The sequence below is a fragment of the Vipera berus genome (genome assembly GCF_964194415.1).
Source record: "Vipera berus genome assembly, chromosome: 5".
In the NCBI taxonomy this organism is placed as follows: domain Eukaryota; kingdom Metazoa; phylum Chordata; class Lepidosauria; order Squamata; family Viperidae; genus Vipera; species Vipera berus.
The window spans coordinates 11680894-11694558 of NC_138207.1; the positions used below are offsets into that span (position 1 = coordinate 11680894).

Below are 13665 nucleotides of genomic sequence, written 5' to 3' on the forward strand. Positions count from 1 at the left end.
ATCATAAAAAGCATGACCTTTGGAATCCGATTAGGATATAATTATGCCATCGAAATGATCACAGTCCTCTCCCAGGACAAGTCTGAAATCTCTCTGGAGTTAGGTACAGATGAGTGCTCTTCTTTATTTTATTTGATTTGATTTTGCTTCCTCTCATTCAGTTGCTATGTTCACCTCATTTAATTTAAAGGAAGATATGTGCCAATTTAAGCCACAACTGATGCTTTCAGAAATGGAATAATATATCATTTTTTTAAGCCGTTCGATGCTGTCGTGACATTTGTGTGCATAACTAAGCGATGCCTTACATGCACACACATCCACACATCTCCTCTTGCTTTTTGTCACTAGCTTGTGAATGAGCAACAAGAAAGCCGGCCACTCCTGAGTCCTTCTATAGATGACTTTCTTTGCGAAACAAAATCGGAAGCCATTGCATGTCCGGTGACGTCAAATACCGCAGGTAACAGATCTTGCATTCACTCTTACTCAGTTGCAGTTTGTTTCCAAATTCTGCTTGATGCTTGTTTCTCTGTCTACTGCTTTTTGAAGCTCCCCATCACAAAGAACAAAGATTTTCTCTCATTTGAGGAGAAAGAAACCAGTGGTTCTTAATGGCACATGTGCTTGTGATATCTGACACAGTTCAAATATGCCCAGAAAATTTGAAAACCCATGAGAATCAGTGGGGTTTCCAAAAGAAAGGGCTGGTACACACACACACAGACACACACACACACACACACACACGTATATTCCTAGATATTTATATTATTGGTTTCTCCGGACGCGGTGGCTCAGTGGGTTAGGACGCTGAGCTTGTCGATCAGAAGGTCGGCAGTTTGGCGGGTCGAATCCCGAGTGCCGCGTAACAGAGTGAGCGCCTGTTACTCGTCCCAGCTTCTGCCAACCTAGCAGTTCGAAAGCACGTAAAAATGCAAGTAGAAAAATAGGGACCACTACGGTGGGAAGGTAACAGCGTTCCGTGCGCCTTTGGCATCTAGTCATGCTGGCCACATGACCACGGAGACGTCCTCGGACAAGCGCTGGCTCTTTGGCTTTGAAACGGAGATGAGCACCGGCCCCTAGAGTCGGAAACGACTAGCACACATGTGCGGGGGAACCTTTACCTTTACCTTCTCCTGAAACAAAGTGTTATTGGCTAATCATAGAGCCGGGGTTCTAGATGGAATGCATTTTTCATCTGGCATATGAAGATAGTTTTGATGCTAAATGAAGTTCACTGTTGCTTTTAAAAAATCAGTATAAATATAAGGGGGAAAATGCAAGTAGCACAAAATCTGGGTTTTGACAACCAAGGTGTGAAGACAAGTTGCTTGGCTCCTGTTGATGTTTAACAAGTCAGGTCAGCCTAGATAAAAATATCATGATGCCAAGAGAGTTAGCTCTGGAAGAGAAAAGGACAATAATATCTTACTAGAAGACATGTTTGCATATATAATAATAACAGAATTGGAAGAGACCTTGGAGGTCTTCTAGTACAACCCCCTGCTCAAGCAGGAGACCCTATACCATTCCAGGCAAGTGGTTACTATTTCCACACAATTTTATGGCCACATTTCAGGATTTCCAAATATCTGACTTTAAACAAGTTAGGAGTGCATTTCTGCAAAAAGAGAGAGACGGGGTTCCACAAGAAAACTGGAAGTGATGGAAGAAATAAAAGACTCATAAAGGAAATTTTAAGAGGTTAATACTCCATTAAGGCAAAAGCTTTTCACCTAAGATTTGAAGGCAAAAACATAAGATCTCACATTCACCTGAAGGCAACGCATGATAAAATCTTCTCTATAACCTTCAGAACTTACTGCTAGTTGGTTTAGCCAGCCTTCCCCAACCCCAGTTTCACTTTGTCCTATACCAACCTGGAAATGTGAAAGTTGCAATCCAACTTAACTGGGGTGAACCAAAGTGGAGAACACTGTGGACCTATAGATTCTATGCAAGGTGTATTTTTTTCTCATAGCCTGATACTCTCCAGGTGTCGTTCTTAGAATTCCCAACCATCATGCAATCCCAACATATTTTGGCTGCAGAAAGAAAGTGTAATGACAACATCCACTCTTCCTAAAACATTTTTGCTAGTTATTTTACTTAGCTTAGTCTAATAGCCACATAACTGCCTCACATATTCCAAATGCGATTGTCCATCAAATCACATATGCATTCTGAGTGGCAAGAACCCTCTAAGGAGTGTGGGTGGGTGTGGGTGTGTGTAGGACCTGGTAAGATTGAACCACAAACCATTTGCATGCAAGGGATGTGTTATGTATGCATCCCTCTCATCCAGATGAGGTGATTTGAATACAGGGTTGCAAATAAATTAATCTGTCCTCCCAGCTGTCATTGGGGAAATACACCTTTGCATAATGGATTCACAAACAGTATCAAATTTAGATGAATTTTTAAGACATTTTAGTCTTGTTGCTATTCCACCCAATGCAGGATCTGGTTTTTGACAAAAAAAGAAAAAAGAAAAAAAGGATATGCTGTAAAACAGGATTAACTTCTTCTGTCTTCTCATTCATTTCTGGTTTCTCCAACAATATTTGTAGACACATATTTAATATGGCTTTTATATCCTCTCTTCTACATAATCAAATGAGTATAGTAGGACAATAATTTCAAAAGGGCATCCAAAGAGGGAACCAGAAAGAACTGAAGATCACAATGAAAGGAGAAAAACAGTTAAATTTAACTTACTAATACCGAATGAAGCAAAATATTTTAACACTGGATATGTTGAAGGATAAGTTTGAACAATGGATGCAGAAGTTAATGTGAAGCCTACCTCTATAATAGATTGCATTTACAATGTTCTGAAAAAAAAGAACAGGTTTTACCTGACCACACTGAGGCTGATCTGAAAATGGAATTTATAAATGATAGGCTGTACAAGAACGATGCAGAAAAAGATGCTACACTAGACATATGAAAGAAATCAACTGAGGGCTTAATAATTAAAAGGAAAATACAAATAATGAACCAAGAGAGTAACCTGGATAATCTTCCTATACTGGATTTACAAAGAGGCTTGTTAAAGCTTTAAAAGAATTGTGTGGAAAAAGGACAAAGAAAAATCTGGGAAAAGTAATCAAGTTCTATTTGAAGGGATTAAAGATCAAGATTGTTAAAAATAGAAGGCATGGATATGAAGTTGATTTATTTGCTCAAGGTCAAAATAGACATGCTGTTATTTTGGGTAACTCTTAATGGACTTTTGCTGATCAGACTGAAATGAGGTTTTAAGGATTTGTTCAGAGATAAAAGATGAGCGGTGTGGCAGCCTAGTGGTGAAGATGTTCTCTTCCCATTTGGAAGATTGAGAGTTCCATCCTAGTAGCGGCAGATGTTTCTCTCTTAGGGCACAAAGAAAAAAATCTACTATGAGCTCCACGTGGCATCAGGAAGGGCATCCAGCCAGTAAATGCTCAGTTCCATCCAGTTGCTCCAACTCTACCCCAAATTAAGGAATTGCAGGGTCATAAAAAGGGAGATTTTATAGATAAAATATAGGATATGAGGAAAAAGTTAATATTTCTTGTATTTTAAGAGAAGGTGATTAATTACTAAAACTGTTTCTACTTACGATGAAGGGGAAAAAATTGTTTATTATATTTACTTTCTTGTTCTTTACACTTATTTTTTCCTTATTATATATTTATAATATATAATATAATATAATATAATCTACGAAAACATATATATATATATATATATATATATATATATATATATATATATATATATATATATATATATATATATATATATATATAATTTTTGCAGTTTTAATTTTTAATAAAGTTACTTTTTTAAAAAAGAGGTCATCCAAAAGGAAAATAATGTACTTTCATTTACCTGAATTACAGGTAAAGTAAGGCCAGAGAATGGTAAAGACATGTCAATGTCTTTTTTTTTTAACTACATGTTTCTTAAGACTTGTGCCACTGCTATTTTTTGCTACAGGTCAGCCCTTTCGTAGGATTCAATCCTCTACCATTGCCTGCGTGGTTCCAGGCTTTTAAAAATAGCATGCATGTAATATCCTTTCTTGGTGATTCCTTATATTGATTTTCAAAAAGGTTGATGCTCATTTACACAATGAATGTGTCACCTTGCCAGGCTTCTATTTAACTATTTTAAACAAAAAAAAGTCTTCTGATTTATATTTATAGAAATAGCTCTATGGGATTTGGACAAACTGAAGAATTGCTTATAATAGGTCTCAGGTTGTACTGTGATATACCTGTATTTACCACCTCATTTCTGCTTGAAGCATGTTGTAATGATAATGATAATGATAAAAGTTGGAAGAGACCTTAGAGGTCATCTAGTCCAACCCCCTGCTCAAGCAGGAAACCCTATACCATTTCAGACAAATAGCTGTCCAGTCTCTTCTTAAAAACTTCCAGTGTTGGACCATGCACCACTTCTGGAGGCAGATTGTTCCACTGGTTAATTGTTCTAACTGTCAGGAAGTTTCTCCTTAATTCTATGTTGCTTCTCTCCTTCATTAGTTTCCATCTGTTGCTTCTTGTCCTGCCTTCAGGTGCTTTGGAGAATAGCTTGACTCCCTCTTCTTTGTAGCAACCCCTGAGATATTGGAAGACTGCCATCATGTCACCACTCACCCTTCTCTTCATTAAACTAGACATACTCAATTTCAGCAACCGTTCCTTATATGTTTTAGCCTCCAGTCCCCTAATCATCTTTTTTGCTCTTCTCTGCACTCTTTCTAGAGTCTCGACATCTTTTTTTACATTGTGGTGACCAACACTGGATGCAGTATTCCAAGTGTGGCCTTACCAAGGCATTGTAAAGTAGTATTAACACTTCATGTGATCTTGATTCTATCCCTCTGTTAATGCAGCCTAGCACTGTGTTGGCTTTTTTGGCAGCTGCAGCACACTGCTGGCTCATGTTTAAGTGATTGTCCACTAGGACTCCAAGATGCTATACTCAGTAAGCAGACCATGGGAAAAATTTGAGGTCCTCGTCCTTTGATCTAAATTGCTAATGAGCACCTAAAAATATGTGACCTGTGGGTTGCTCTTGGAACTGTCCCTTTTCTTTTAAATTGCTTACTTCTTAACCTCCAATGCACATCTTTTGACATTGGCTGTGTTGCAGTATACGGTTAAACCATACATGACAAATTCTTCCTGCAATAAAAAACAAAATCCTAAATGTGGGAATGCTGAAGTTTCACCCCACCCCACCCCCCACCTACCCCCACCCATGAAAGCCAGCCAACATGGACGATTTGAAGGCACCCACTGAAATAGCAGACTTTTAAAGTGCTTAGATTTCATTTGTGGATCATTCTCAAGCCTAAGGAGATGGTTTTGAAAGATTAAAAAAGTATAAGGAGAAAATGAGGTAAAATAAACATTACATAACTTCACAGCAGCATAGATTTTATTAACCCATCCTTAGGACTAGATAGTTATCTGCCTGGCTATTCCTAATTAATGCAGACTCTTAAAATATGTGAAAAATGAAGATGCTCGTCAAATATTATCTTCACAACTGGTTCAGTTTTTCCTTTGGAATCTTATCAATGTGCTTTTATTGAACCCTTGAGTTTCCTTAGCAAGGGACTGCTTTGTGTAGCAATTTTGTCACGTTTCTACATTAATTTAAATCCCTGTTGAAATAGTATGAAATCACCAGCTGACTAAATGTGAGGAAAATTACTTGATAATTAAAAACCCATGGCTGGGATCACCTCCTTGGCACTTTTGGATCGTCTTCAGGGCTTCTATCACCTTGAGGTATCAGAGTTAGGATTAAAGCAAGAAATTTCATTTGGCTCGCCCCCTCAAGGAATCTCAGCAAGTGACAGTATCTGGCTGAGATGTGGGCTTAGAAGCTAAGGCAATCACCTGATTGGTGTTTTCATAGGAAAATTTCCCATGTGTTTTGTAGCCACACTGGAAAATCACAGGAGGAGATAATGGCAAATCATTTAAATAAATTTCAGGACAACCATACTATCAGATTTACTGAAGAGGTTATTTGAATTACCTGGAGCAAAGAAAAAAATAGTTAAACTAAAGGTTTCCTGCCTGATCAGGGGGTTGGACTATTCTATTCTATTCTATTCTATTCTGTTCTATTCTATTCTATTCTATTCTATTCTATTCTATTCTATTCTATTCTATTCTATTCTATTCTATTCTATTCTATTCTATTCTGTAAGAAGAATGGCTGAATTTGATTAGTGGGGTAAGATTTAGTGGAGCCCTTGAGCTGATCCTCTTATATTAATCATCAGTGCGAAACTACTATGAGCTGAAAAGTATAAAAAAGTAAATATGGCAATTTTTGTGATTTATAATAAATATAAATCATGTGTGTAAGCAAGGATTTCAATTAGAGAGTCACCATTCTTTCCTATAGACCTTTTTTAGTCTAAACTTGAGATATAGAAATCTACCTTCCCATGCCAAAACATACGCGCGCACACACACACACACACACACACACACACACACACAGAGAGAGAGAGAGAGAGAGAAACACACACACACACACAAAATTATCCCATGTTGCATTCAGTTTGGATTCCACCTTGACACAAGGGAAATTCAGCTTATTTTTTTCAAACATTGGAGTTACAAAGCACTGCTACGGTATTAAAATGTGTCTTTTTTCAATAATGGTCCTGTGATAGTTCTGTCAACAGGTCTGGATCTCCTGGACCTCAGTGAACCTGTTTCCCAAACCCAAAGCAAAGTGAAGAAACGGGAGAATTCCTCAAGAGGGGAGAGCTTGAAAGGGTCGACCCATAGAAAGAAGACTGAAAAACTAGATCTTATCTATGGGGACACTGAACAGAAAATCCAACCACTCAAGGATCCAGAGAAATCATTGGATTTAGGTATGTAGCTGTTCTGGAGGCATCTGCAGCAGGGGTCATGATCAGGAAGATGATAGTAGAGCATTGGATTGCTATACATATCCACCATCTTAGGGGGCATGATGGCCCAGTGGTTAAAGATGCTGAGCTTGTTAGCTGGAAAGCTGTCAGCCCAGGTTGGAGACCCAAGTACTGCGTGATGGGGTGAGCTCCCATTATTTGTCCCAGCTCCTGAAACCTAGCAGTTCGAAAGCATGCAAATGCGAGTAAATAAATAGGTACCAGTTCGGTGGAAAGGTAACAGCATTCCGTGTGCCTTGGCATATAGTCACACTGACCATAGAAGTGTCTTCAGACATTGTTAGCTGCCTGAGCTAGGAAACAGAGATGAGCACCACTCCCTAGAGTCAGACATGACTGGACAGGGGAAACCCTGTTTACCTCTTTATCCACCATCTTGTCAATTTGGACCTGCCCGCCAGCGGACACCACTTGACATTCCTATTCTTGAAGGGAAGCTATAATCTATGAAATCTATTTAACTTGCTTTGCTCTTCCCACACCATATATATAGGTAGGAGGGATCAGTTCTAAAAGGTCCCGTTGGACTAGAACTAGACTAGAACTAAGGACATTCAAGACACAGGTTGGGATACTAACTGTAATATTTAGCCTGTTCACCTCTTGGGCTTGAGAAGCCAAGCACAGGAAATAATATCTTGCACCATTTCACAGGTACAAATAACAGCGGTTATTTTAAACAGCAATCCCATGCCAAAGAACTGTACCACAGTACTTGGACCACTAATGTGAAAACTGAGGAAGATGATGTTTAAAATCTTTTAAAGAGGACCTACAGATGATCCCATCTCCTGCATATTAGTTTTGTCAATACTTTTTGACAACCTGATACCCTTCAGATGAGCTAGATCAGAGGTCTCCAACCTTTTGGGCATCAGGGACTGGTTACGTGGAGAGAGGTTTTTCCGTGAACAGTGAATGGGGCTTTGTTTGTTTCTGTGGCCCGGTACTGGTCCACGTACCGGGGGTTGGGGACCCCTGGGCTAGATTAGAAGTCCTATGTTTCTGTCTAGGACAGGATGATAGGAGTTGTAGTTCAGCATGTGTGGAACGGATCCAGCTGGAAGTAGCAGCATTACAAAAAACAGGGACTTCACAGTAGTGGCCTCTAATGATCTTCAGCTCTTCCAAGGCTGTTCTGTAGCTGGTTTTATGGATCAGGGGGTCAAGTCATTCTTTTTCAGAGCGCATCTTCAACTTGTTACTCTGGGTTCATCTGCTGGTCTTTGAAATTACTTCACTGTGTTCACACAAGCTTAACTAACCTGTTAAATTAAGCCATTCTTTAAACGTGCACGTTATAATATTGAACTGTAAACCTGTCTGGGTTTGCACTTCACCCAAACCCAAGTTAACTGTACCTAGGTTTAGCTCCAACCAAGTTTAATAGTTGATGCAAATGCAACCACCAAGTTGTTATCCCATAACTGGTTAAGAGTGTTACGTGGATGCATCCATTGTATTCTCTACTGCAGCAGCAGCAGCATATATAAAACTCACGGCGGAGAGGGCTTGGGAAAATTTCCTTCTTTCTTTGGTTTCAAGAGAAAGAAATCTATTTCTGAGATGCCCTTTTCCTGCTGTGACTTAGCTAACCTTTCTGAAATAGAAAAGCTAGTCAGGGTCATCCTTGGTTCATGCTTGGATGAAGGAACACCATTCTGGTCCATAGGAATAGGTTGGACCAAAAGGTTAAATAAACCTCTTGAAAGAAAGCAGTACAGGTAATCCACAACTTGCAAGCAAAATTGACTGCAAAATTTCTGTTGTTAAGCAAGACAGTTGTTAAAGGAGCCTTGGTGGAGCAGTGGGCTAATGCCTCCTTAAGTAACACCAGCTGCCTGCAATTAGTGCAGGTTCGCATCCCACCAGGCTCAAGGTTGACTCAGCCTTCCATCCTTCCAAGGTAGGTAAAATGAGGACCCAGATTGTTGGGGGCAATTAAGCTGACTTTGTAATAATGCCGCTTGGGGTGTGTGTGAAAACCCTAATAAGCAGGCATATACATAGAATGAAGGCTATTGCTAAGCTTGTAAGCCGCCCTGAGTCTTCGGAGAAGGGCGGGATATAAATGGAATTAAAAATAAAAATAAAAAAGTGGATTTTGTCCCATTTTATGACCTTTCTTGCTACAGCTGTTAAGTGAAACACTGCAGTTAAGTTAGTAACACAATTGTTAAGTGAATCTGGCTTCCCCATTGATTTTGCTTGTCAGAGGGTCCCCAGGACCCTGCTGTCAACTGTCCAGTTGGCATTTCCAGAAAAAAAAAACTCCTGGGACATGATTTTACCAAGAGTATAATACTTTACTGAAAATTTACATTGGCACAGAAGAAATGAAACCAGATCTGGTTTTCACACGCAAAAGCTTACTTAATTAAACAATAGCTTCCCTCGCCCCCATCCACCAGGTGTTCATATTGTCCAATAGTAATATGTCTTCTTGTTATGGGAAAGGTCCACCAGTGTTAGTGACCTTGGCATTCTTGCAGGCTCTCAAAGACACCTCAGTTGCCTAGCTACCATCTCTCCCACTTTTGCATTCCATTCCACAATCTCTATTCTGTTTTTTGTCAAATTATGAGCAATGGAGAAAATGTAGGTGAAAGGGCGAATCAGTCTTGACACCTGCAACCATCATAAATATGAGTCAGTTGCCAAGGGTCTGGATTTGGCTACAGGGATGTTCCATCGGCCCTAAGTGTGAAAAACGGTCATGCATCCCTTTTTTCAGTGTCATTGTAACTTTGAACAGTTACACTAAATGAATGGTTGTAAATTGAGGACTACCAATAGCTAAACATTCCTGTGTTGTTGCTAAGATGGCTACAAGGCATCTAGTTGAGCTGAAGAGAGATTTGGTATTTGCTTTTCTTCCAAGAATTCATTTTCTTTTGCCTTATCCAGTCAATATCCAGGCGCAACTAGAAAAATGGGATGAAATCAAGCATCGTGGAGAAAGAGCTGGCAAAGCTTCTTCAGGTCCTGAGAGAAAATCATCATCTTGTAAAGCTCTACCAAAAGAATTTGTGTGGTAATTTGTACTTTTAACTTTCTCTGAGGACCAATCCTCTTGCTGGGTGAGATGAACTACCCTACCTCACTCTACTCGTGTCATCCTGACAATTAGAACAATTAATCAGTGGAACTTCAGAAGTCGTGAGTGCTCCATCGCTGATTGGGCAACCACTTGTCTGAAATGGTATAGGGGGTTGGGTTAGAAGACCTCCAAGGTCCCTTTCAAACTACAGATTCTGGGCAACCTGTAGTTAATTCCTTAGCCATACACCATTCATAGCCTGCCATCCCACGCCTGCAATTTAGTTGACTATCATGCCTGTAAGGAGATGACTCAGACCAATGGGAAAGCAGAGAACAGTGCAGCCACAAATCATGTGTGCATTGTATAATAATATACTACAGGAAGAGAACCAAGAGAAATGCTTGTTAGTGTTTAAAGCTGAGCATGACTTCAACATAAAATGGTCAGCAAACAAATGACGGTGCCAGTTAGAATTCATGGACTCATTCTTACAGTCCCTTGTATCTCAATCACCTTGAGGATAGTCTGTTGCATTGCGCTCGACACGGGGCTGCCCTTGAAAACTATTCAAAAGCTACAGTTGGTTCAGAATGCCACAGTATGAACAGTGATGTGTGGGCCATGCAATGACCCCGTAACACCTTTGCTGAGTGAACTGCACTAATCACCAATTACTTCTGGGTGCAATTCAAGCTACTAGCTATTACCTTTAAAACTCTACCTGACATAAGGCCTAATTCTCTGAAGGACCATCTGTATCATATGATTTGTGTTCACACTGTACAATGTTGTCACTGGCCCACTTCAGTCCCATCAATTAGACAAACAGGGCCAAGGAGGTAGGAGCTACCCTCAACAACATCTCCCCCATCTCACCCCACCCACTTTTAAAAGAGCCTTACAAATGTGGTCCTTCCCTCCAGGCCTTGGGCTAGGATAATGTGGCGGTAGGAGTCCATTTTCCTCACTGTGGGCGTTAGTTGTTGTTCCCTTCAGATGAAACCTGACTCTGGTGTGTGCATATGTTAAGCTTCTCAGAAACTTTGGAGTTAGTGGTTCTGAAATTGGATGGATGAAGGGATGGATGGAAAGAGAGGGAGGGAGGGAGGGAGGGAGGGAGAGAGAGAGAGAGAGAGAGAGAGAGAGAGAGAGAGAGAGAGAGAGAGAGAGAGAGAGAGAGAGAGAGAGAGAGAGAGAGAGAGAGAGAGAGAGAGAGAGAGAGAGATATTATAGGTGATAATCAGGGCTTTTTTTGTCATAGAACGCCCAGAACAGAGTTCTGGCACCTTTTTTGGATGGAACCTTGTAGGGTAGGCAAGGCGGGTTGTATGACATGTTTGAGTTCCGGCACCTTTTTTTTTTTTTACAAAAAAAGCACTGGTGATAATAAATAGATAGATAGATAGATAATAGATAGATTATAGATGGATGAATAGATGGAGAGAGAGAGTTGATAGATTATAGATATTATGATGAGAGAGAGGGACTGATGGATGGATGGATGATATGGATGGATGGAGAGACAGAGAGAGATGATAGATGATAATGATAGACAGACAGACAGACAGATGAATTAGATGGATGGAGAGAGAGATATGATAGATGATAGATATTATGAGAGAGAGAGATGGATGGATGGATGGATGGATGATATGGATGGATGGATGGAGAGACAGAGAGAGATGATCGATGATAATGATGGATGGATGGAGAGAGAGAGAGAGAGAATAGATGATAATGATGAGAGAGAGAGACATGGATGGATGATATGGATGGGTGATATGGATGGAGAAAGAAAGATGATAGATAGATAGATAGATAGATAGATAGATAGATAGATAGATAGATAGATAGATAGATAGATAGATAGATAGATAGATAGACAGACAGACAGACAGACAGACAGACAGACATTCTTAAAAGTTTAAAACAACACATTTTGTAAGTATTATGAACTTACCAAATGAGCAGTTCACTTACCAAGATACAAATCAGAACACTGTTGCTTTTCCACATTCCCACCTCTTAGATTTTGCAGTCCAGCTCCCGGACACTGTCCTCTTCTCTACCCTCACTCAAATCTTCCCGAACTCAGGGCCTTGCTTGTATTTCTGCTCTCCACTTTTCCCCCCTTCAAAGCAGTTTACTGCGAAAGGACTTAGAACCATGATTTGGGAGTGACACAATACACTTAGCACTATCGTGGCCAGCTATGTTGGTGTTGCAGTCTGAGGAAGTACAATTTTGTTCTTTTGTAGGTTGGCAGAAAACAGATCCCAGCCTGAGCTGGCCACTGGTAAAACCACACTGGAATCTATTTCAGCCACAGATTTAGAATTAGCCCCTGCACCAAAGGTAAGAGCTGGCTTTTATTTAGACTAGTCGTGTTTTGAAGCAGTCCAAAACTGTGGTGTATTCCAGATAATATTCATATTTTGCAAATCAATTATATTAATCTTGGTATCTGCATCATTACTAACACTATTAGTTATTTTAATAGCACTTGACATTTAATGTAGTATTTTTTTATGATACACTTAGAAAAGCAGCCCAGGATCTACAGGTAGTCCTTGATTTATGACCACCGCTGAGCCCAAAGTTTCTGTTGCTAAGTGAGACATGTGTTCAGTGGGTTTTGCCCCATTTTACGATCTTTCTTGCCACATAGTCACTAAATGAATTAGATAACCTTTCTTGTCATTTTTTCCCTGTGGGCACAACGGCACACATTAAAAATGAAATTTGGTTGCTTGCTCTCAAGTGTACACATACAAAACACACATTTAAAACATACTATATACAACATATGTATGTATGTATGTATGTAACACCCTTACATATAAGTAACATATAAATATTAATCACTGTCCATCTTGAATACATAACGGAAGGAGGAAGCTTTAGAATTTAGAATTTAGAATTGGGTATGTGTAGTTTAACGAAGAGAAGGGTGAGGGGTGACATGATAGCAGTGTTCCAATATCTCAGGGGCTGCCACAAAGAAGAGGGAGCCGAGCTATTCTCCAAAGCACCTGAAAGCAGGACAAGAAGCAACGGATGGAAACTAGTCAAGGAGAGAAGCAACCTAGAACTAAGGAGAAACTTCCTGACAGTTAGAACAATTAACCAGTGGAACAACCTGCCTCCAGAAGTTGTGAATGCTCCAACACTGGAAGTTTTTAAGAAGAGACTGGCCAGCCATTTGTCTGAAATGGTATAGGGTTTCCTGCCTGAGCAGGGGGTTGGACTAGATGACCTCCAAGGTCCCTTCCAACTTTACTATTATGATTATGATTATGAGTTCACAAGATTAATACTGTATGGAACAAACAAATGGCTGTTAAGTCAAGGACTACCTGTACTATAGATTTAAACTCCTTGGATCTGCACTTCCACAGCTACAAATCTACCTTGTTCATCCATCAACAAAAGAGGTGATTTCAATTGTGGTTTAATGTATACAATTCCTTTGTAGAATTTGCCAATATGCCTTCTTGTCCACTGTGTTAAGATTACAACCCATCTTAGTTGGGTTTCAGGAGCAAGGATGTTATTCTAGCCATGTCATTCATTTGCTGACGTATCTCCCAAGCACAGTTACTTGAAAGTGCACAGAAATCATTGGGGTAGCATTTGTTAAATGTTAAATCTTACC

General features: G+C 39.8%; 1 protein-coding gene across 1 annotated transcript in view; it reads left to right on the plus strand.

Annotated features, from left to right (window-relative positions):
- PEX5L (peroxisomal biogenesis factor 5 like) overlaps window positions 1-13665 on the plus strand; it is a gene marked incomplete at both ends in the record, with an annotated part of 168460 nt that overhangs the window by 134155 nt on the left and 20640 nt on the right. The window contains 4 exons of the mRNA XM_081328363.1: window positions 352-463; window positions 6701-6907; window positions 9875-10001; window positions 12269-12365. Of these exons, the coding sequence (XP_081184489.1) occupies window positions 352-463; window positions 6701-6907; window positions 9875-10001; window positions 12269-12365 (543 nt within the window). The remainder of the gene's footprint in view (window positions 1-351; window positions 464-6700; window positions 6908-9874; window positions 10002-12268; window positions 12366-13665) is intronic.